At 53.5% G+C, this 24,170-nt stretch overlaps 1 protein-coding gene across 6 annotated transcripts in view; it reads left to right on the top strand.

Annotated features, from left to right (window-relative positions):
• Positions 1 to 24,170, top strand: part of CRTAC1 (cartilage acidic protein 1) — a 158,920-nt gene that overhangs the window by 104,321 nt on the left and 30,429 nt on the right. For all 6 annotated transcript variants that reach the window (XM_058697356.1, XM_058697351.1, XM_058697352.1 and 3 more), the window contains exons 6-11: positions 8,250 to 8,384; positions 11,697 to 11,842; positions 14,488 to 14,624; positions 18,313 to 18,395; positions 19,278 to 19,378; positions 19,795 to 19,963. In XM_058697356.1, the coding sequence (XP_058553339.1) occupies positions 8,250 to 8,384; positions 11,697 to 11,842; positions 14,488 to 14,624; positions 18,313 to 18,395; positions 19,278 to 19,378; positions 19,795 to 19,963 (771 nt within the window). The remainder of the gene's footprint in view (positions 1 to 8,249; positions 8,385 to 11,696; positions 11,843 to 14,487; positions 14,625 to 18,312; positions 18,396 to 19,277; positions 19,379 to 19,794; positions 19,964 to 24,170) is intronic.

The following is a 24,170-nucleotide window of genomic DNA, read 5'->3' as shown; positions in this document are numbered from 1 at the left end:
GATGAGTGAACAGGTTCTGTAGGAGAAAACTGACAAATCACAAAGGCTGAGATTTAAAGAATTCTTTATTGCCAAACAGCAGATGAAATTATTTACTTATACATAAGCGGCCAGGAATTGAGTGCTAAATCCCTAAGCTTCAGCTGGGTCCTGTCTCAGATAACTGAGCTCAAAGAATTGTTTTCTTGTTCCAAAACCTCTCCAGGCCCTTTTTTTGAAGCCATGCTCCCCCCAAATCTCTCTGGATGGGGGACCTATTGTCAGTCTCTGACAGGGAGATCTTTCTAGGGAAGGCTGTTTTTCTAATTCTAGCACGGCTGCTGACTAAACTCTGATAATCTGCCAATAGACTACTGATGGCAGAGCAATCCAGTTCCTGTTTTGGGTGCCAAAAATCAGGAAGCCGGGGCTGTGCACAACAACTTCGCACGTGAACTTGGGCCTCGCTCACCCCGAACCTGTAATTTGGACACAGAAATCCTTCACTGGTTGACCTTCCCGACGTATCCATCCCAACTTGCACTGCAGACTTCCAAAGTATAGGCCTGCCTGAATCCAAATCCTGGGGCTGGAAGAATACTTGAAGGGTCATTTGGGCCATCCCCCTGCCTCTGGACAGCCGGGTGGTAGCATACTCTCAAAGCCCTACTTGGAAAGGGTTGTCACAGCCCCTCCTGAGTTTATGATGCCTTTCTCTAGCCAACTTTCCACCTCGGTGAAACAGGGAGATTGATGTTGACCTGTCTGACAAAGTTTGTGGGAACAAATGGCTAGACAGTAAAATAGTGTGCACAGCTCAAGCCCCATCAAAGTGCTCGAGAGCCCCACACGTGAACGTGCAGTCTTTCTGGCTGAGTGTCAGTAATAAACCATGCTTTCCTGGGAAAAGGAATAAACATGCAGGAGCTTCAGCCTAGATTTGTACAGTCAATTTTTCTGAATAGTTCCCAGCTCTGTGCACTGGGCTGGCTTGGCAATTAAGTGCCTTGATCTGCAGGAGAAGGAGAGTGGGCTGGGGAGATGAAGCACTTGAAAATGATGAGATGGAAGGGAGGCAAGGTCTGGGAGAGAGGGTTATACACAGAATAAAAGAATTCGGGAGGTTGCGGCTGGGTTTGAGCACGAAGGGGACATTGTTCACGCTGGCTGGGCTGGCACAGGGGCCGGCAGGAACCAAGGAGGGGGCAGGAGGGGACCGAGAGGAGACAGCTGAGGAGTATGCATGGGGATGGGAGCAGTAGCCAACTGCGCCGGGCTGTGCTGGAAGGGCCAGGCAGCTCAAGGAAGGGACAGCAGCTTCTGTGGAGCAGGCAGGCAGGCCGGGGCAGCTGGCGTGCCCAGAGGACACGTTAGAGCAGCACTGCAGACTTCCAAAAGCCATTTGGCTGACAAGAACCTATTTGGCCCACCAAGTTACTATTGTGTCTGCCCGCCTTCCCCAGCCCACCCTTTCCTTGCCCGCCAAGCCCCTCAGTTCTACCCTGAAGCCCCCTTTGTCACTCCGATAATGACGCACGGACATCTGGCTGGAAAGCTAGCCCAGAGCACCACCCTGAGCCCCAGGGACAGACCCCAAATGTGAGGGCCACCACTGGAGGCCGGCCTGATTGCTGAGGCTCTGGCACATGGCCAGTGCTCAGCTCCAGGCTGGTGCCCTGGGGCCTGGGAAGGGGGAGGGAGGCAGGCAGTGTGATGAGCAGGCCAGGAGGGAAGTAAGCCATGGCCAGATGTGCAGTCGGGGAGCCACACGTCCCCAGAGCCAAGCCACACAATACCCGGACAGACCTGGGAGAAACTCTTGTTTTACAAAAGAACAAATCGAGGTCCAAAGAGGAGAAGGGACTTGCCCAAGGTCACACAGAAGGTTTGTAGAGAAACTAGCATTTAGAGCCCCGACCCCACAGCTTAAACTGCCACAACCAGCTGACCTTTCTGGTGACCTCCAGCTTGAGCATCCGGCTCCAGCCTGCAAAACGGGAGGGGCTGGTGAAGGAGGAAGGCCTGGCATCCCCCAGGACACAACCCCAGGGAATGGCCCTCATGGGTTTGATTATGACCCCCAGGTTTTGTGGCTGAAGCAGCTGCTTGGCCAAGGCTATGCGGGCAGCAGGGGGAGGCCGGCCAATGGCGCTGCCCGCACCACGCTGTCCGGCTCTCTCGGGTGGGGGGATGGGAAGCCTACTCTCCAGACCTGAGCAATTCCACTGGTGGCTGCCACTCTGCTAGGTCACAGTGCCATCTAGCGGCCACCGTGCCCACTCTCGGGGGACTCGCGGGCTGCGGGCCGACATTGGGGTTGGTGCCGAGTTGAATGGAGGGAAGCCCACTCGCCCATAGTCCCTAGTTCAAGGAGAATGCCAAGCCCCAACTTTCCCAGATGCCGGCGGCCCCTTGGAGCCTGGAAGGTACAGGGAATCCTGAGAATTAGTTGTCCATGTGGCAGAGGGCCTGGCATGGAACCCGAGGAGGGGGAAGGTGAGGACCAAGAGGTCTACACTGGCCTCTGCAGCCCTGAGTGACCTTGGGCACATCCCCAGCCTCTCTGAGCACCTTGAACTAGCAGCGTGAACCACTGTCTCACAGCGCTGCTAAGAGGACAGGCTCTGGCGTCACAGTGCTAGGTACCAGTCCTATCCAGGCAGCGATCGGCAGCTTACTAATGTCTGTGGACCTCAGCTTTCTCACCTACAGTGGGGGTGTGAGAATGAAGGTTGGCAAACATAGGACATGGCCGGCACAGGGCCTGGCCCACAGGTAGGCCCCTCGGAGCGTAGACCCTATCCTCTGAGGTGCCCACAGGGATGCCAGGGCCCTCTGCTGGGCACCTCCTGGATGCAGGGAGCGTCCTGCAAGGCACAGGGGGCAGCACAGAGCAAGCCCGCCCAGCCCCTGCCCTGGAAGCATTGTCCATTTGTCCCCCGACCCCCAGTCTGCCCTTCAGCGCCGGGTACAGCCATGGGCCTCTTCATGCCCATCTCTATTGGAATCCACTTGTCTTCCCTCTTAACTCTGCCCACCCCCGCCCCCCGCCAGTCTCTATTCCCTCCCCAGGAGCTCTGCATTTCGGCCTCACCCTCTGAGGGAGCATCTGCCTGGGCTGCAAGGCGGTGATTAAAGAATCCTTACAAGAAATTTGGAAAGAAAATGAAGGTGGATTTATGATGTGGGGTGGGGATTTTTGCTGTTGGCTGGGAGTGGTGTAGAACAAAGAGGAGGGCAGATCTGATTTATAGGAAGTCATTATTGGAGAAGGAGATGCCTAAAGCCCAGCTGAGGCCTTCTGGCGGCTCCCCAGCAGCCGACTCCAGAGAGGTGACCGTGGGCAGCAGAGTGGGGGCCACGGAGCACCCCAGTTTGCCAGGGGTGCACTGCCTTGCAGTAGGAGCACAGCCAGATCTGACGGGCAGCACTGGAGTGACGGGCTCCTCCAGCAGGGCCCAGGACCCTCCAGGAGGGCAGCCCCAGACCTGCCCCAGAGCACATGGGGTGTCACTGTACTGGGTGAGTGACAAGAGGGGGCATCATTTTCTTTCAGAACAAACACAAATATGTCATATGATACAAATACAATCTTTTCTTCTGCTAAAATAAGGTTTTAAAGGTCAAGCCTGTGGCTGACCACTCTGGGCCTTACCGGGAGCAGGGATCCCTCTTCTGCCTGGAGGGGACTTCTGTAGAAACATCTTAGAGCACGCTGTGGGGGAGCACAGGCTCCAGAGTCATGCAGGTGTGGATATGAACTGTGATCCACTGCCCGCTGGCTGCGATTACACCTCCTGGAGCCCAGGTTTCCTCACCCGGCAAGTGGTCAGGTGAGATGAAGCTACAGAATGTCTCGTACACATGACGGGAGAGCAGGGAGGCAGAGGGGCTGCTATTAGATACAAGTCCATATCTAATACCCTGCCCTCCACACACTCAGAGCCCCACCCAGCATCTGTACGTCTCACAGAGGGTTTATGGGTAGCACCAACACAGTATTATTCTGTGTTTGAATTTTCAGGAAATTTAGGATGAAAGACCCTGTTACCATCCTGCACTATCCTCACACCCCCTTCTCACACACACATACACACACACACATCATTCTTCACCCTTATGTTTTCCAGCATCTTTGCTACTCTTATATAATTGCTTGGATGTTCTCGGAAGCCTGCAGGCCTTGGCATCCACAAGAATCGTAAGAATTTTATTTCTGTTGAGGTCTCAGTAGATTAATCCCATGGGTCCAAATTCCTTGACCAAGGGGCCTCACAAAGCCGCAGTGGTGTGGACTCCAGATGGGCCCAGGAATCCACTCCCAGCCATGCTCGTCCTGAGTTTCAGTCTAGAGGATGCACTGGGAGAATGGGAAGGAGCCTTGGATATCTCATTCCCCCACCCAGTTTACAGGGAGGGAGACCAGGGCCTGAAGAGCACACAGCTCAAGTTCCTGTAGCCAAAGCAGGTGCAAAGGCCGGGCAAGGACCTAGAGGCTTTTCCTTAGCAAGGCAATGCCCACCTCCTCATGCCTGGGTCCTCTGGCCCACAGTTTGGGGTGGTTCAGCAGCACCCACGCTTTTGTTCTCCACAGCCTCTCTTTTCCGTCCTTACCCCACCACCCCTGGCTCCCAGATACAATACGGCCTTTCAGCGGGCCACCCCAGTACGGCTTCGATGCAGTCTGAGAAACGGATTGCCTGTACCCAAATTGGACTTGAGTCTGCCTTGCCAAAGCTCAGGGGTTCAGAACTTTAGGGGTGCAGTTCTTGAGGATAAATGAGGCTGCCCCGTGGGGAGCAGGACCAATAGGCGCATAATCAGAGGGGGCACGCAAGGATGTGGCAAGAGGAAGAAGGGCAGTGGGGAGGCATTTCCCCTGTAATTCCACCTCCCCCACCCAGCTTGATGGGCAGAGTGAGAGGCCGCCAGGAAGGGTTGGGCAGGGAGCAGCGTCTACACCCAACAACGGAACAAGGAAGCCTTAGACGCTTGAAAGTCCTGGGGAAATAAGGAGATTTTATTAACCTAGCAGGTGGGAAATTGTCCCAGCTAATGACTCTGTGGCACCTGACATTTTCCAAGGTACCTTCCGAAAACCAGCTCACTTAATATTTATGACAGCCCTGAGACGGAACTGTTGTTATTGTCAGTCTCACGTTATAGGTGAGAAAATAGACACCCAGAAAGGCTGGGTGAGGCGCCCAAGGTCACACTCAAACCTCCTGATCCCTAATCTTCTTTCCCACCACCAGGGCTGCCTCTCCAGCCCCAAGTGGGGAAACTGCTTGTCCCCAAGAGGATGTGCCTGCCTCAAATATAAAAGCATTCATTGATGTAAAGTAGAATTTAACTCACAATTGGGACATCATCCTCCAAGGCTAAAATAAAGATGTTCCTGAGTGCCCCTCATGCAGCCACAAAAGGTGTGTGCTAAACCTTAGGAGGGGAAGAGCTGGGGGGAGGGAGAATGGGTAGAAGATATTGAATCAGGAACCTCTGTCACTGGCCACACAGGGAGTGGAAGTATCCGGCTACCCTTAGGATGGATGGATTTTGTTGGTTTGAAGAGGACTTACGTGGTCCACCTGGGAGGAGGGTTTCCCCTGCACAGCAAGGGGTGCCAGTACTTGATCGCCCCCGTCTCAGACCCCAGTTGGACTCTCCATCCTGAGGCCGTGGGGGCCTGTTCCCAAGAGGCTGTCTCCCCGACTGTCGACTCACCTGCTCCCCAACTGTGCGGTGAACTTGCCAAGAAGGAGTTGTGGGTAACATCTCTGTTATGGTCCAGTTGCCATGGCAATAAATTGTCACTAATTAGTAGTGTGGTTACCATGGCAATTTTCTAATAATTACAGGTTACAAATGGTACAAGCTTTCAACCCAACCCAATTAGTTAATTAGAAAGATTTAGAAATTTGTTCAAGAGGGAAATAACCTGCTTTGTAGAAAATGAAGAGAATGTGTCACAGCTTGAGAGCCAGAGGCAGAGAGGAAATTGGAGAACACCAGAGTGGGGAGGAAGGATGGAGTTGCATGGTGGCAAGTCCCAGAGCCCCACCTGGAATTTCCGGGGGCCCAGGCAAGGCCGAGGGTTTCTCACTGAAGCCTGTTCCTGGGCTGGAATCTGGCAGGACCAGGGCAGGGACGGCTGCCAGCAGCCACTTCGCGGCTCCTCTGAATGGGCAGAAGTGGTGCTCAGGTTGCAGGCCAGCACCGCTCTCTGCTGGCTTTAGGAAAGGCGTCTGAAAGCCTCCCCACCCCACACTGTGGCTGTCCTAATGAAGAACGCATTTCACATCTTGGATGATGCTCCCCGAGAGCACTGTGGATTCAGTGACTCCATTTTCATGAGGCTTGGGCTCTCCTTGAGAGCTAATTAGATTACCTGGGAGGAATATGGGAGGCCCAGGGCCCAGAATGTGTTAATTTGGAGCTTAACCATGAGAGCAAGAAGAATGGCACTGCGATTTGCCCCATCTTCTCCTCCTGGCCCCCAACACTTGTACTGGTGGGCAGACTGTATTGCAAGGGTGAGAAAGGCCCCATGATTTCCTCCAGGAGCATCTCTCAGAGGACAGAAGGAGTCTGGGGACCGAGAGAACCTCCATCCCAAATTAGCAGTCACTTTATGGAAACCTCTTCCCCATCCAGGCAGGCAGGCAGGCAGGCAGGGCTTAGGCATCACTCAGGTCGGCCTGAGCTCTCATTTATTTAACAAATAACAATAATAAGTCCTTCTGAGTGCTCTGAAAACTATTCTTATTGTACTGAATAGCCCATTAGAGCAGTGCATTTCAAATTTTACTGTGCACATGACCACCCAGGGATCCTTCCAGAAGGCGAGTTCTGGCTGGGGAAGGACCTGAGACTCTGCATTTCTAACAAGGTGGCTCCCTTGCAGCAGATTCATGGACCTGACTCTGAGTAGCAAGGGAGTAGGATTCACAAAGAGACTCTGTGAGGATCTCACCTCACGTATCCTCTTAAAAATCCTAAAATAGAAAAAGCAGGTCACACAACCCCCATTGCACAGATGAGAAAACTGAGGCTTAAAGGGTAATATAAATTGCCCAAGCTCACACTCCTTGTGAAAGGCCTTGCTGGGATTAGAATCCATGTCCCAGTCCTGGTCAGCTGTTTTTCTGCCCAATATTTGGGGGTGTGGCTTCCAACTCTTGATTCGAAGCCCAGTAGTTGGGGCTGTTTGTTCAAGATGTCTTAAGATTGGACTTGTTGACACAGATAGCTCAAATTTGATCTTGGAGACATCAAACCCTAATGTAAAGCTGGCTTGATTTCTTTCTTTAAAAAAAAAAAAAGTATGTAGTTATTGGATTTTTTTTCCTTTCAAACTACAGAAGCAGTTCTGTTGCAACAAGCCAGATAACACAAAGACATTCCCAAAAAAGGCCAACTACCGTCCCTCCTTCCCTCCCCAAATCCCACCCCATCTAGCAGTCTGGGTTAACAACTCAGGGTGTGGCCTTTCCCACTTCTCCCCCAACTCAAGAACGAGCTTGTGTAAACATGTTCAGAAATATCATGTATTTTCTTTTTTTTTTTTTTAAATTAAACTAAGATTACACAATACCATTACTTGGTGAATTCCTTTTTCATTTAACAGTATGTCATGGGCACTCCTCCAAGTCAATACATATGGATCTACACAGTCTTTTTAGTGGCTGCAGAATGGTCTGTCGTATGGATGCACCATAATCCATTCAACCCGTCGCTGTTGATGGACATTCAGCCTGTTCCCAGTTGTTTGCTCTATCACACAAAGTTAAGAAAACATCCTGTAGCTTTAGCTAGAACCTCTTCCTAGATGTTCTTAGAAGAGGAGCACACCCAGTGTCTTGACTGGCTTATGTATGACTGGGGGTGGGGGTGGGGGTTGTCAGGAAAATCTGTGACTTGACCAAAATGTGGTGGGTAGACCTGGGCTAAGGGAGTATTGGAATTTGGCCTCTGAAGGGAAGGGAAGGATATGGTGGCTTCTGCGTTCCATAGGTCACAGAATCGTTGCTTTGCGCGGAGTGACTCTGTCTTGCCCCTCACTTGCCTCATCATCAGTGTGGTCATGCTCCACACAAGTTTACAGGACTGCGAGCCCAGATCTGGGCTCACAGAAGCATCCAGAAGGTTGGAATTTCCCCCCACCCCCAAAGCTCTTCTGAGGCATCTCGCCATAGCAGCTTCTCGAAGGCCTCCTCGCGGGCCTGAGGCCTTGCCTCTGCCACTCACTGTGGATCGATGTCCTCTCCTAGGGGGCCGGGGTGTCAGCGTGGGGCCCATCCTCAGCAGCAGCGCCTCAGACATCTTCTGTGACAACGAGAATGGGCCCAACTTCCTCTTCCACAACCAGGGCGACGGCACCTTCGTGGATGCTGCTGCCAGTGCTGGTGAGTGACTGCTGCCCCGCGTCCCTCGACGCCCCAGGCCCGCCTCCGGGCTGCCCTGCCCCCTCCAGCGTGGCCCACAGGCCTCAGGGAGAGTGGGACAAGTAGTCATCTGCACCATACAGGGAAACCTTGCTTGTTATCTTCAGTTCCACATCCCCCAGGCTCAGGCCACGGGGAATGTTCGCCGCTGGGAAAGGGGGAGCCTGTAACTCATGAGCAGTATCCATTTTCCAGCGACTAGAATTGGCCCGTGTTCCTCTGAGTCCTGCTTGAGTTCTCAGCCTTAATTTCTCCTCCAAGCTGCCTCTTTCCTGGTCCCCTCCCCACATTCACCTTAACCATTGAATTCAATCAAGTAGCCATTTATTGAGCCTCTGCTAAGTGCCAGGCTGGGGGTAAGAGTTGGGGGTGCTGATCTGAACACCACATCCTCCCACCACACACACATACACTCACAGGCATAGGCATTCTAGAGAGGGGAAAAGATGGATAAACAAATAGCTCTAATAAGAGGGGGGCTAAAATCCACATAAAATAGTACTTCGGGTTCCCAGCTCTCCTCCCCTTCCTCCCTCTTTGTTCATCCCTCATCTGCCTCAGGGCCTTTGCACCTGCCATCCTCTCTGTCTGAAGTGCCTTCTCCCTTTCTCTGTCTGCAGAACTTCTATTTATCCTTCAACACTCAGCTCAGATGTTATCTATGAAGCCTTTCCTGCCTCTGTCTGTACTACCTGGCAAGATTCACACTCCCTCCTCTGCATTCACACCGTCCTGCGTACACTTCTTGGTCAGGCTTCTGTTTTGCTAAAATAATCTATGTCTACGAGGACTAGGCACTGTGCTGTTCATTCTTGACACCGCACTTGGCACACAGTGGTCACCCAGTAAATTTTGCTGAATGGCAGAATGGACACTTCATAAAAGTTTGTGGATATAATCAGCCTGCCCTTCAACCACTTCCCCCCACCCGCTTCCTCCGCACGTTGCCAATGAAAGGATTGATTTCACCTCTTTCTGGGCAGCATGGGGATGAGCTGTAGCCTCCAGAAGAAGGGGTGAGCGGGAATCTAGACACATAGATCAAAGGTCCTACAAGCTCCAGCTAGTGCTGACAGCTAGCATCAAATCCCTGAGCGAGCACCAATCCGTTCTCTGTGACTTACAAGTACCTAATCCCCCAGCTCTCTGCTCGGGAGTTCCCATGTTGAACACCACCCCTCCGCTTGTAGCCAGTCAACTCCCCTCCTGCCTTTCCCTCTTCTCCTTCCCGGCAAAGCCAGAGCTGGAGGCAGCGGCCCTGGCCTGTCCTCCCACCCGGCAAGCACACACACCCCGGTGCTGTATACTCTGGCAGCAAATTTTCTCATTGCTGAAAAATCATAAAATGAAGGGAGGTGGTAGTGGAGAAAGCCTAGAGGATTTGATAAGGTGTTAAAGAGATGGGAGCAGAGGTGAGCGAACAAGTTGGAGCGGGAGAAGGTATCTGGCGGGAGGAGAGAGGAAAGGTGCTAGGCCCGTAATTGAAAGTCAGAATGATTGCAGGGGTTTAACAAGACATGTCAAGAGGGCATTCATCACCCAAACAGATGCTGCTGTGAAATGCAGCCTGGCACCGATTATTCCCGTGAAAGGGAACCGGCTCCTTGTCAAGGTGCCTCGTAGATAGGAGAGAAATGGGCCAACACAGAAGGCCACCGACATTAGGACTGGGGAGTTTTGTAGAGAATTAATGGGGTATTAATCCTAGAGGTGGGAGGCTGCCCCTGCTCCTTTGCAAAGCCTCCTCCTCAAGCCTGGGCCTCACTGCCTCTTCTCCACGACCCACCCCCCCCCCACCTCCCACCCATCGTCCAGATCCTTCCCTCCCCCAAGGGGATGCTCAGCCTCCAAGGTTCTCACGGGGCCCCAGCCCTACCTTCTCCTGGCTCCCATCCCCAGGAGCTCTGTGGTTGCAGCTGGCGAGAGCTCCCTGTGCCCTGGATCCCGTGATCCCCCCTCCATTACATTGTCCTGTCACCCACCATCTGTGAGGGCCTGATGGCCACCGGCACTTTGTCCTCTGAAAGAGTTGGCATGGGCGTCAGCATTTAGAACCAGCATCTACAGCCTCTCAGCTCCACGCGTGGCCTGAGGGCACGTATCTGCTTTGCACAGCCAGGAGGTCAGGCCATCCCTCTGGGCAAAGCCACCCCATGTCCTCCCCCGGGATCAGCTCAGTGGGCACTGGCTGATGCGGGGACAGCATAAGCAGGTCACGCTGAACACACAAGCTTCTCTTCCCAGAGCTCATGAGGCACACTGTGGGTTTCTCTGTTATGGTGTGGTATTTCCTCTGCTGTCACCAATGTCCCCAGTTGCCTTCTGTCAAATTATTTATGTCTCTTCGTTCATTCAGTAAGTATTTACTGAAAACTACCGGATCACCACAGGCCCTGAGATGGATGCCATGTGAACACAGGTGAATAAGAAGACAGTCCCTGACCTCATGGAGTGTAAGGTCTAGTGGGGAAACCTGACACTATGCAAATAAACCGCAAAGGGACATAATTGCACCTGTGATGTGCACGGTTGAGGGGAAAAATGAGAGGCTGTCAGGGAAGATAACCAAGTAGTTGGGAGGAGCTGTTTTCATGGGAGTGGTCAGGGGAGGCTTCCTGAGGAGGTGACATTGTAGCTGAGAGCAGAAGAAAAACAAGGAGCCAGGTAACCAAGAGCCAGGGGGAGACATTCCTGGAGCAGAGACAAGCTTGAGCAAAGGCCATTAGCCAGAAAGAGCAGGGCTCATTTGAGGAACGACAGGAACCCAGGAAGGCAGAGCTTATGAGTAAGGGGGACAGGGGTATCAGATAAAGGCCAGATAAGGTGGGCAGGGGCCTTGTGCTCCCCAGGCAGGAATCTGAACTTGGCCCAGCAGTACTGGGGCGCCACTGAGAGATTTGAACAAAAGAGTGATGACCAACTTACTATATACCCCAGTGGCAGTGCCGGGCGCCTGGTTCTGGAGAACTTTAGTCCTCCGGAATTTCCATGTCTCCTTCCCGTCCCCATGCTACCCCAAAACTGAGTGAAAATTGTGTGCTTGCTGGGCAGATGCAGCTGAAGACAAGTCTGGTTCTCTTTGCAACCACATGGCTGGCCCGCCACCTGCCCCTGTGGAGAAATTCTGGGCTGGCCAGCGTGGCTCCCCATCTGCTCGAAGGGCAGGATCAGTGCAAGGGTCGCCCTCCCTGTCTCTTTCCAAGAAGCTCCAGCAAGGTGTTTGTGGAGCCTGCAGGGGGCGCTGCCTTGAGGGTTCCTGTCTTTCCTCCCCAGGTGTGGACGACCCGCACCAACACGGGCGAGGTGTTGCCCTGGCCGACTTCAACCGTGATGGAAAAGTGGACATCGTTTACGGTAACTGGAATGGCCCCCACCGGCTCTACCTGCAGATGAGCGCCCACGGGAAGGTCCGGTTTCGGGTAAGAGGGGACCTCTCCCTTCCTCCCTACCCTCCGCCGGCCAGCACTGTGAGTGGCCCTGGCATATCCTGGGGATACAGCCCTGCCTCCGCCTCCCCCCAGGCTGAGAAGAGGCTTGTGGCTCTGCAGAACCTCGAGGCAGGAGAGCCACAATGAACGTAGCATCTGGGGGAAGATGATGGACTCCAGTCTGGTCTTCTAGTGCCTGGAGCAGAGGGGGCCACAGGCAGAGGAGGGGCAGCAGCTTCCCAAGGTGGGCAAGAACAGGTCAATGAAGGCTCTGGAAGGTGGACTTCATTCCTGGATCAGCAGCGTTTTTCCAGGTGGCTCCTGGAAAACCTGATCTTTTCAAGTTTAAGTTCAGGTTAAGCATGCAGTGGGGAATAGAGGGACAGGGGAGGCTGAGGCTACAGACCTCCCAACAGCTGCCCCCCCCCCACCAAGGACAGTTGGCAGAGGGTGGGCAAGATGACCTCAAATCCCTCTCTGTGCCCCCTCCCTGAGCTGTCAATAGATTGTGGTGCCAAGAATTCTCCAAAGGGGCTGTTTGGTGACAGTGCCACCCACCTGATGAGCTTGAGTTTGGAGCTTTCTCAGGGAGCTTCCATAGGATGGTTGAAACGGGTCTGAGGGAGTCCAGATTGTTCTGGAGGTATCTAGGTCTTGCCAAAAACCTCTGCAAGAGTGAGACAGTTCTAGCATTTGCCTGATGCTTGATTGTCCCAGGGGAGTGTCCAGGAACCTTATGTCTAGCTGGCCACCACAAGCTCCCTCCCCCATAGGCAGCCACCTTGCAATGCTCAGACCCAGCTGCTCTCTCCCTTGAGACCCAGGCTCTCTGGGAAGGAAGGGGGCATACCCTGAACTTGGGCAGTTGATCCTGGATGATTTTCATCTGTATTCAGCTTTTTCTTCTAACCCAGCTTCTCTGCCAGGGGTGGTTTTCTCCCCAGGCCATTTGACAGTGTCTGGGGACATTCCTGGTTGTCACAAATGAGACGGGTGCTACTGGGATCTAATGGGTAGAGGACAGGGAGGCTGCTAAATGTCCTATAATGCACAGGACAGCCCCCCAGCACAGAATGATCCAGGCCCAAACATCAGTGTGCTGGGTTTGAGGAACGCTGCTAAGCCTTCTGGTGGCCCTGCTCCAGAGCTCATGGGAGCAATAATAATGATAATAGATGCCCCATTTTATCAGGTGTCTTCCATGTGCCAGGAACTGTGCTAAGCGCTTTACATACATTATCTCAGAAGCCCAGGCGTCCAATGGGGCGACCCCAAGGGGGCTATGTAGGTTTCCATTTTTATAGGATCAATAGAATAATAACGAATTAGAGATCCTGAGGTCTGTTTTTTCTCCAGCTCTTAAGGCCCTGTTCAGCCTATCCTGGCCAACTGGCCAGGCTCTTAATCAGCCTCATTACTGCGCTGATGGGGACAGCCTCCCTCCTGGCCTTCCCAGGACAGGCAGCTCGCCAGCTGTCCCAGGCTGGCTTGTTCCCGCAGCAGATGGAAGGGGGGGCCTGCATAAGAGGCCAAGGAGCAGGGCCAGGCCAAGGGGCAGAGGGGCACCCCCAGAAACATCGAATGTCCCTTCCCAGCCCTTTCCATGCGGTACCTGAGATTTCGACAGGCTGCTTGAATCTTTAAGGGACAAAACCATCTACAATAGATATTCTTCTCACAAACAAAAGAAACGCATCTTCTTCTATTTCAAAGGAAGTCCCGCACCCAGGACCCTTTTGCTAGGTCCACCAGGCCCTGTCAGCACTTCGAGGCCCACGCTGGGCTCTCCTGGGCTTAGGGTCTCCCCATGAGCCCTGGACAGGTGTATCTGATACTGCAAACCCCAAAGCAAATGTCTCAAAAATATTGAAAGACTTCCAAGAAAAAACATAAGATAACAGCAAAACCACAGCTAAAAGCCACCTCTGCCGCATTCCGTGAGACTGATAGCGTGAGCGAGGCCAGTACAGATCGCCAGGGATCTATTTCATGCCCACTGTGCCAAGCATTTTATATGCAGTCCTCACAGCCTGAGCTGCTATTCCTAGCCCCATGTTCCTAATGAAGAAAGTGAGACCTGAGAGGTTAATAACTTTCCTGAGATCACACAGCTACTCAGCAGAGAAGCCTGGATTCAAATGCACAGCACCTTCCAAGGTCCCCCCAACCCCCTAGCTTCTGACTCTCCTGCAGAGGAGGAAGGGCATAGCATCTGGAGTCAGAAGCCCTGGCTCCCACCCCATCATTAGCTATGACCATGGGTGATTTCCCTCCTGCCCCAGGACTCCATCATCTCACCTGTAAAATGGGAATACTAATGTCTGCCCTTCCTCAAGTGCCTGATGGGAGGGCTACGTGTGACCCTGCCTGGGGAACAGCCAAGTGCTTCACTGGTGTGAATCAGGACTGTTCCTCTTACCTCCTTGTCCTGCTATAAGCAGCCCGAGTTCTGTGTGGCCCTGAGTGCAGCCACCACAGGTCCCTTCTGGGGGAGGTGAGACAGGAGGTGTTAGGTCAGCTGTCTTTTCTCCTGGATTGCATCCACACGCATATGCAGTGTGGGGAGTCGGCCTGCTGTTCACCTGCCCTGTCCCACTCATCTGTCCGCTGACCTCTGTGGCCTTCTCTCCTCCCAGGATATCGCCTCGCCCAAGTTCTCCATGCCATCCCCTGTCCGCACAGTCATCGCCGCCGACTTTGACAATGACCAGGAGCTGGAGATCTTCTTCAACAACTTCGCCCACCGCAGCTCCTCAGCCAACCGCCTCTTCCGGTAGACACTTCAGCCTAGCTGGGGGCCTCGCGCTCTTGCCGGCTGGGAGTTGGGGAGGAAAGTGTAGGACTCAGTGGGTGGTTCCCAGGGCTGAGGCGGGGGAAGGTCCCCTGATGAAGAAACAGAGGAGGGAAGGAAGGATTGAGAGAGAAGCTGTGCAATGGAGGGCAGATCCTGGGCAGGAAGCTGGTGTCCTGCTGTTGTGGGGGAAATGGTCAGGGACATGGCCCAAAGCGTTTCCAGAAGCCAAGCTCTATGGGAGAGAAATCCACACACCCACAAAAAGGAGTTACAGAGTCAGATTTGTTTGGGCGCACCTGTGGGTAAGCAAAGACAGGCAGGTTTACTGGCTGCAGGACTTCTCAGAACCTTTAACATGACCAGGAGTGTTTTTATTTTCTGAAAGGTAGATGGAGCATTCCAAATAGATTTGACCACAGGACACTTCTTTCAAAGATTTTCCTCTTGGGACTAGTGCTCTGCAAAACGTGCCTTGGGAAATGCTAGATGAGACAATTCATGGTAGACAAAGGGAGTGACAGAATGGAAGAAATCTGTTAAGGATCTGCATCTGGGGAGGAAAGGTTGGATGTTCAGAGGCAATACTTCTCTAAGAGGGGTCCAGGGACCACTGTCATCAGAATCACCTGAGTGCTTATTTAAAGTACAGAATCCCAGGGCCCACCCAGGTTTCCTGAATCAGAATCTCCAGAGGTAAGGCCCAGGAATCTCTATTTTTAACACTGGGCATCCATCAGGTGATTCCTATCACACTAAAGTTTGAGAACTGCTGTTGGGGAACCTCAGGACCCATGTGACCTGAGGCAGCCCTGTTCCTGGCCTAAAACATGCTAATGGGGCTCAGGACCAGGTGGGGAGAGGAGGCAGGTGGGGCAGGGGGCTTTGGATTCAGGAAATGGGCCCGATCACCTGCTTGGCTCCCCAAGGCCCCCATCGCCCCCATCCCCTACCCCAGGGGGGCCCTAACTATTAATAAAAGGCAAGAGCTGTGACTAAGCATGTTTTTAAATATAATTATTAACAAAGCATCAATCCTGACTGGATGTAATCACCCCCCGAAGGCACTAGATTTACTAATTAGGTGCCTTGCAAAAAGCTTATTCACAACTTCCAGATTAATTGCGGAAGATCAATTGCTCGTTAACAGAGACACCACTTTCCTTCTCTGGCTAATAAAGTGTCACTCGCCAGGGCCCCTAAGCAGCAGGGGGTCTAGTGCTCTCATCCCTGTGGCCCCAGAACCCAGGCGCCTCCCCTGTCTGCCTGCCTGTCACACCACCCAGCCTCCTTCTGACCACCCCGAGGGCGGGCTGGCCCAGAGCTGCCATGGATGAAGACAGTGTCATCACATAGTGGCCCCACGGGTTAGCGTGTTTGCCTCCACGCAGCAGCCGTGGAAGCCACTTCCGAGGTCCGTGGCTGTGCTCCAAGTCCCGGCGGCAGATGGCTGGGTCCTGAGCACACAGCCAACAGTGTGAGGGGCTATACCTCGGGCCACCACTCAGCCGGCCACTTGGGAAGTTTAGCCCCAACCTGTCCCTGTTGCTGAACAGAACGTGGCAGGCTCCTTGTAGGAGACACTGGGGACCCAAAACCTCAGTGGGTTTGAGCTTGCAATCTTTCAATGAAGAGGAGGGTAACCAGGGAATTCGTCACCCACACCAGATGCTTGCTGAGTGCAAGGGGGTCCTGTTAATGGTGGGACAGCAGGCAAGCAGGGACTCTCCCAGGCCAGCCGGGATATGTGTGGTCACACCAGACGTGCCTCTGATCTGTTCTCATCACCCCTGGACCGCACCTCATCTCTCTCAAGGGGATTCCTGCATCCGCCTTCAGCAGGTGTCTGTGTCTAGTCCTCCAGAGCAAGCTGTTGAAAATGCAGATCTAGCCACACCCTTCTTCTGCTTAAAACCTCTTAGAGGCTCCCCATTGCCTTCTCTTTGGCTCATCCCACACTTCCCGGCTTTGTCCCCACTCTCCGCTTCCCCGTTCACAACTGAGCTCCAGATCCTGCCAGCTTTGTTCACTTCTGGGCCGTGCCAGGCCTGGACCCTCGTGCTGCCCACCCACTCTGCGCCTTGCTCCTCCCTCTTCGTCTCAATGACACATACTTACTCATCCTTCTGGTCTCAGCTTAGTTGGCCCTTCCCCCAGGAAGCCTATCCTGGTTACCTAAAATTGGGTGAGCTTGTCGAGCGCTGCCTTCCCCACAGCCCCCCTGCCTGTGGGCCTTCAGCACACTGCATGAGACGCCCCCCGTCGTCGTGGCCCCTGCACTCCATCCTTCCTGATGTACACCACAGCCACAGGGCCCAGCGCAGCGGACGGCACGCGGAAGTCACTGCAAAAGAATTTGTTTAATGAATACACAAATACAGCAGAACTTATCCTCAGGAACCCTTGAGTGCATTGTCACCTGAACCAAGGGATGTCTCTGCCCAGCCGCGAAGAGTCTGAGGGACACAGGTGGTCAAAGGGACCGTGGTTGCTGGCAGGCTGAGGCATACACACCTCCAGCAGGTGCACAGACGCCCAAGTGCAACCAGGCACGCCGCCCTCGGCCCACACCACACACGTGGATGTGCTCAGCCCAGATGCCCGTGTGGTGAACGGAGGGTTCTTCCGGGGCAGCTACTCAATGCTGCAGACCCCTTGCAGTTCTGCACCCCCGCCCCCACCACAGGCTCCAGCTCAGGGGACCCCTGCCCCCTTCTGAAAGTACTAACCACCTCTCAGCCCTCTGATGACTCTCTGTGAGGGGCAGACAAGAGCCACCTGCAGTGTTTCGGGGAGAGCGATCACGTCCCTCCCAGCCCTGTCTCCCTCCAGCACTGCTCCACACATCCAGAGCACCCAAGGCTGTGAGACTCTAATGAGAGAAAAATCGGAGGAGAGCTCACCACCGTCATCAGCATTCAGCTCAGTGTGGAGAAGGAGCAGGACGTTCACAGTGGGCTTTTCTGAAGCAAATATTACCGTGATTCAGAGCTTAAAATAGAGCCCCTGCAGCCCAAGGAGAGCCCTTTCCTCCCTTTTTGCCACTGGGCTTCATCTCTGTGTCCCACAGACATGCGCCCGGAGCTTCCTGCAAGCCACGCGCTGTGTTAGGTGCTGTGGGAGATGCAAGAATGAGTCACACGTGGTCCCAGCCTGCAAAGACTTGCAGTCTAACTAGGAGATAAGACGCATCCATTCAGAGCTTTAGCACGAGGCAGAAAGTGATAAAGGCCAAGCAGGAAGGCATTGCTTCCAGCAGGACTATCAGGGAGGGCTTGGAGGAGGTGGCGTTTGAGTGGTTTCAATCCTGGGCACACCCAGAACTTGGAAACCTGGGGCCACTGGAAGGAAAGTGAAGGTCGGTTGAAGGTAGCTGCTTCCCTGCCCCTTCTCCATCCATCAGCTGCCCTTCCCCAGGCTGTCTATAATTCATCCATTAGAGAGGGAAAAATCAATATTTACCAATGTAAATTAAAACCCAAGAAGGGGACAGACAGGGTGTAGGCAGGCTCTGTGAACAGAGAGCGGCTCCGTAGACATCCAGGCCGTGGCTGATGCACAGGGTGCCTGGGGATGTTCAGGGGACAGAGGATGGAGTGAGGGGGCCTCTGGATTCAGGGGGCCCACGGCATGCTGCTAATCTGGGAACGACTTGTCTCCTCTCCTGCAGTGTCATCCGCAGGGAACACGGCGACCCTCTCATCGAGGAGCTCAATCCTGGCGATGCCTTGGAGCCTGAGGGTCGGGGCACAGGTGAGGGCACCTGAGGGCTCAGGCCCGCACTCCTCTGTCTCAGCACTGCCTGTACGCCAGGGTGAGGGCAGGAGGGATGGGGCAGCCAACTCCACAGCACTGGACTCCTCCTTCCCTGCCGTTCTGGAGGTCTTCACCCTGAGGGAGGGTTGAGCCCCTGGGAGCGCCAGGCCAGAAGCAGAGGAGGCGATGACCTATGCTTCCAGTCTCAGGGCTGCTGGGGGCGGTGGTCTGGGAATCGGGGGCGGGGCGGGGGGCGGGTAGGCAGTAGCTTCTCTGGCAATGCCTTGCCGGTGACGCAGGGGGTGGGGGGGGGGGCATGGAAAGGAGAGGCTGCGGGTCCTGTGGTCTGACCCCTCCCCTCTTGGCATTCAGCCTGGTGTCCGAGAAAGAGCACTGGATCAGGAGTCCCAAGACCTGGTCCTGCCATTGCCTCATTTGTGGTCTTGGAAGTTGTTTCATCTTCTGGGTCCTGATCTGCACCACCCATAGAAGGGATAACTACGCCTGCCCTCCTCACCTCTCTGGGTTGTAGCGAGGACCAAAAGGAGACCATGAATATGCAAACACGATACATTGACAAAAACTGAAAATGCAAAGGCCGCATGTAGTAGATCAGGAAGAAGTTCTCGTGGTCTGAGCGTTTTGCATGCACGCCATGCACAAGTTCAGGGAAGGGAAAGGGAGCCCTCTTCATGATTTCCTGCCATGAGCCGACTGTTGGGAAGCAGAGATGGGCTTCCACCCTGTCTACCTGCCCCAGCACTGTGCTCTCTGCCTCCCACCCTCTGGCACATGCACCACGACGTGGTACTGACTGGGAGCCCCTCTCCCGCTTGGGTCTCCTGGCCGATGGCCAGAGCGAAATCTGCCTTATTGCAGGGGGTGTGGTGACAGACTTCGATGGAGATGGGATGCTGGACCTCATCTTGTCCCACGGGGAGTCCATGGCTCAGCCGCTGTCCGTCTTCCGGGGGAACCAGGTGTGCATGGACCCCGGGACCTGTAGAGCCCAGCCTAGTGTCTCCCCTGGGTCTAGGGTGATAGAGGGCAGAGGCGCCCGGGATGCTTCCTTGCCCAGCGTGGTGGAAAATGGACACCCAGAAAATAAATTCCCAGCCACATAGCAAACCTCCAAGGGCTGCCTTCTCCTGGGAGAAGCCCTTTGTCCCTCTGCCTTCCACTGGCACTTTTGCTCCAGAAACTGCTTTCCCCAAGTCTGTTAGCTTTTCCCTCATTTTTTCAGTACCTCTCTTTCCAAACTTCAGCCAGTCTGTCTGCCTTGTTCACCTTCTCTGCCGGCTTCCTCCTCTCTTCCCTCTGCACGTTTTCTTCTCTTCCTCCCTCCCTGCACCCCCCCCCCACCCCTGATACTGGCCTGCCTCCTCCCACCCTGCAGGGCTTCAGCAACAACTGGCTGCGTGTGGTGCCTCGGACCCAGTTCGGGGCCTTCGCCAGGGGAGCTAAGGTTGTGCTCTATACCAAGAAGAGCGGGGCCCACCTGAGGATTATCGACGGGGGTTCAGGCTACCTGTGTGAGATGGAGCCCGTGGCACACTTTGGCTTAGGTGAGTCAGGGCTGGGGGAGGGGCAGGCAGCGAGCTGCTGTGCTTGGTCAGTGGGGTCCCAGGACTGCGCCCCAAAGCATGCTCGGTAACGAGGACTCACGGCCCGAGCACCTGCCGCGTGCAGAGTAGTCCAGGTACCGTGACCGCCGTGGTGGACACCAGCCGTGCAGGCGGCCCTGCTCGGAGATGAACCTGAGCCCAAAAGGAAGGTTTTCGTGCCCCTCCTCGTGCCCCTCCCCTTGCAGGGGTCCCCACTGCAGTCCTCTGTTGAATGAGTTCGCCTTGGGGTCAGAGTATTTAATCCTCCCTTTGTCCAAGGCTGGGGCCTCGTTCAGACATTGTACCAAACTTGTCCAAACCAGCTGTTTCCCTGGCCTCCTGGGAAGCAGCTTGGTGATTAAAGCCTCATCAAACCCCTGGTGACTTCCCTTAGCTAGGAGCTTGGAGAAGCCATGCATTCTCGGGGGGTGGGGGGGGGGGGTGACATCGCCCTCAAGGGGGTAAAAATTTGTTCTTGTCTGGGGGAAGGGGAGCAAAAAAATCCTACTCTTTTTTATATGTATAAAGGCACAGATATACATACAGTACATAAACAGCTCTACAGTATGTCTGTGTTATTAATGAGATATCACTACACACCTATCAGAACAGCTAAAAAAACAAAACAAAACAAAACAAAACAAAACAACCAATAGTGACAATACCAAAAGCCGGCAAGGATGCAGAGAAACTCAATCCCTCATACATTGTTGGTGGGAATGTAAAAAGGTACAGCAACTCTGCAGAATAGTTTGGTGGTTTCTTTAAAAATAAAAAACTAGAGGCGCCTGGGTGGCTCAGTTGGTTAAGTGTCCAGCTTCGGCTCAGGTCATGATCTCAGGGTTTATGGGTTCGAGCCCTGCATCTGGCTCTGTGCTGACAGCTCAGAGCCTGGAGTCTGCTTCGGATTCTGTGTCTTCCTGTCTCTCTGCCCCTCCCCCACTTGCACTCTTGTCTCTCTCTCTCTCTCTCTCTCTCTCTCTCTCTCTCTCTCCCACAAAAAAATAAACGTTCAAAAAATTTTAAAAAAACTAAACATACAACTACTATAAAACCCAGCAATTTCACTCCTAGGTATTTATCCCAGACAAATGAAAACTTATGTCCACATAAAAACCTATACAAGATTGTTCATAGTAGCTTTAGCAGTAATAGCCCATACTGGAAACACCCTAGGTGTCCTGTGATAGATTACTGGTTCATCAAGCTGTTGTCCATCCACACCAGGGAATAGTACTCAGCAATAAAAAGGATTAAACTATTGATACACGTAGCAACTTGGATAGCTCTCCAGGGCATTATGGTCGGGGCAGTGGAGGCCAATCTCATAAAGTCACATACTGTTGATTCCATTTATATAATATTCTCAAAATGACAAAATTACAGAGACAGGAAATAGAGTGGCGGTTGCCAGGGGTGGGTGTGACCATAAAGGGACAGCCTGAGGGAGGTCTTTGGGGTGATAGAGCAGTTTTGTATCTTGATTGTGGGGGTGGCTGCACAAACCTACACATGTGATAAAATGACATAAAGCCGTACACACGCACGCACACACATGCATGCACGCACACATGCACATGATCAACGTCCACTTCCCGGTTTGGGTATTATGCTGTAGTTGCATAAGCTCTAACCATCGAGGGAAACTGGGTGATGGGCACACAGGGCCTTTCTGTACTATCTTTGCAAATTCCTGTGGATCTATAATCATTTCAACATAAAACGTTTTTAAAGAAATGCATTGGGGAGGGAATTGGTGCGGGGGGCAGTCTAAAAAGAGAGGAAGGGGGAGGGGCAATCATAGAAAAAATGTTGAGGAGTCACGAGTGTCCTTACTAAGACACCATGGCGAAGAAAGCATTTGAGTCAAATATACCTGGGCTCAAGATCAGACACCCTCCCCTGCGTGTTAGCACCTCATGGGGTGATATAATACTGACATAAAAAAAGCAGGCAATAGGGTCTGAAATTAACGTATATGTTAATAGTATACACACATCATATGGGCATAGAAGAAAACTGAAAGAACATGCAAAAATGTGAGCAGTGACTCTGAGTGGCTTAACATGGTAACTCTTACTCATCCAGGTGGCACTTTACTCCTATTACTGAATTTCATCCTCACGACCACCCTGTGACGCGGGCACTATTTATCCCCACTTTACAAATAGGAAAACTGAAGATCATGGCAATTAAGAAACCTGCCCAAGGTCACATGACAGATCAGTGGCAGAGCTGAGACTCAAATCCAGATCTGCCCAACCGTGTGATTTTTATTTTCTTCCATATGTTTTGTGTGCGTGTGTTCCAATTTTTATAGGAGCACAGAATATTTTTGCAGTCTGAAAAAGGAGCATAAATGTTGAGGGGGCCCGGGGCCTGGTTATGTGAGCATGTTCTTGGCCTGTTTCACCCTGGATGGGTCGGCTGGCTGTTGAAGCATTTGTCACTTTTAAGGTAGCCATTTGCGATGCTGGCCAAGTACGAGATGACTTTTAAATATGTTGTCCTCCGACGAAACAGCAGTAGCTGACAGTCACTGAGCGCTTAGTGTATACCAGGCACTGGACTTAAGTGCCTTGCATAAGATACCTCACTCAGTTTTTAACCACAACCCGATAAATCGTAACCCCATTCCACAGGTCAGAAAACTGAGGCTCAGGCTGAGAGTGGTGCCCCAAATCACATCTCCAGAAAGTAGAGAGGGCTGGATTTGGACCCCGACTCCTTGAACACCACTGTCTGAATTCTTGACCTCTGTGACTTAACTGCTTGGCCTCCCATAGCTGCTGTGTGTGGAGCCAGCCAAGGTCCTCCACTCTGCCTCTTTCTTCCTGGACATCCACGTCCCCTCATTACCAGGTGACCCATGTAAGGCCATCCAGTCACCAAGATAATGCCGTGGTATCACAGGTGGGATGTTTATCCAGGCATCTGGCTGGACGTCAACGCCCCAGCCCACTGTGTATAGATCAGGAAATTGAGGTTCCACAGAGCAAATCCATGGTAAGGATGGGACTGGGGCTGAGGTTCTCCTTCCTCACATCCTGTGGGCTGCCTGTGCTGTTTTAAGACGTTTTTGTGGGCCTCGCTGGGTCTCCTCTCCAGCCAGAATCTGCCCTTGACAAGATTTTCCAACCGGGCAGCCTCGGTTCTTCAACCAGGCAGCCTCGGCTGAGTCATGTGCGGGGACCACGGGCACCCAGGAGCCTCCATGCCTCTTCACAATGTCTGCCTCCCACACTCGGGGTAACACGCCGCTGCATCTGGTTCAGAGCCTCTCCTTGATATTTTGCAAGGCCGGGGGGTTTATTCTGCCTCTGAACTCTGGCCCAAACCGCTGCACGGGTCCCCTTGTAGGCTCCTCTCTTGCCAGGATCCACTCCCAGAGAGCCACTGAAGGAAGGCTGCTCTTGGGGACCTGTCCCTGTAGCTCACTCTTGAGCCTGGCAGTGAGACTGAGGCGACCGAGCAGGAAGCAGCGCCAGGAGCAGGTGGACTCTATCCCCACAGCTCCAGGGCCCCCAGTCCAGGAGGGTCTCCTTCATGGATCCAGCGTAGCACAAGCCTTCCTGGCTGATGGAGGGGCAGCGATGGAGTGGGAAGAGAGGGAGCCAAGAGGAAAGGCCAGATGGAAGGAAGGATCGAGGAAAGCGAGGACCGGGACCACAGACAGGCAGTGGGCTGGGGAAACCGAGAGACACAGAGAGACCTGGGAAAGAGACAGATGAGACAAAGAAGAAATACCCCTGCCCTCCAGGCTCACAGTCCAGGGAAGAAGGCAGATGGACACAGGGATTCTGGTGCAAGGTAGATCTAGATGGGCTATGCGAGGACCAGCATGGGAGAACTTCGTTCTGCTTCCCAAGGACATGGGCCTAGCACGAGGTCTAGCAGGATGGCGGGAGTTTAGAAGGCACGGTGGGCGGCTGATGAGAGCACTCCAGGGGCTAGCCTAGCTTGAACACAGACCCAGAGATGGGAGTGTTCAGTGTGCCCACGATGGGAATGGTCTGGTAGGAGCGGGGCCTAGAGAGGGAGGCCAAAGCCCAACTGGGGGTGGGGGGCGGGGGGAACCAAGAACCAGGCTGGAGGGGGACAGGCGGATCAAAGCTCCCCCGAGCAAGCCAAAGCCAGGCCGTGCCGTGCGAAGACAGAGCGGCCAGGA

This window comes from Neofelis nebulosa, chromosome 13, assembly GCF_028018385.1.
Source record: "Neofelis nebulosa isolate mNeoNeb1 chromosome 13, mNeoNeb1.pri, whole genome shotgun sequence".
NCBI lineage: Eukaryota > Metazoa > Chordata > Mammalia > Carnivora > Felidae > Neofelis > Neofelis nebulosa.
The sequence above is the reverse complement of the archived record's forward strand: the minus strand, read 5'-3'. Positions and strand labels throughout refer to the sequence as shown.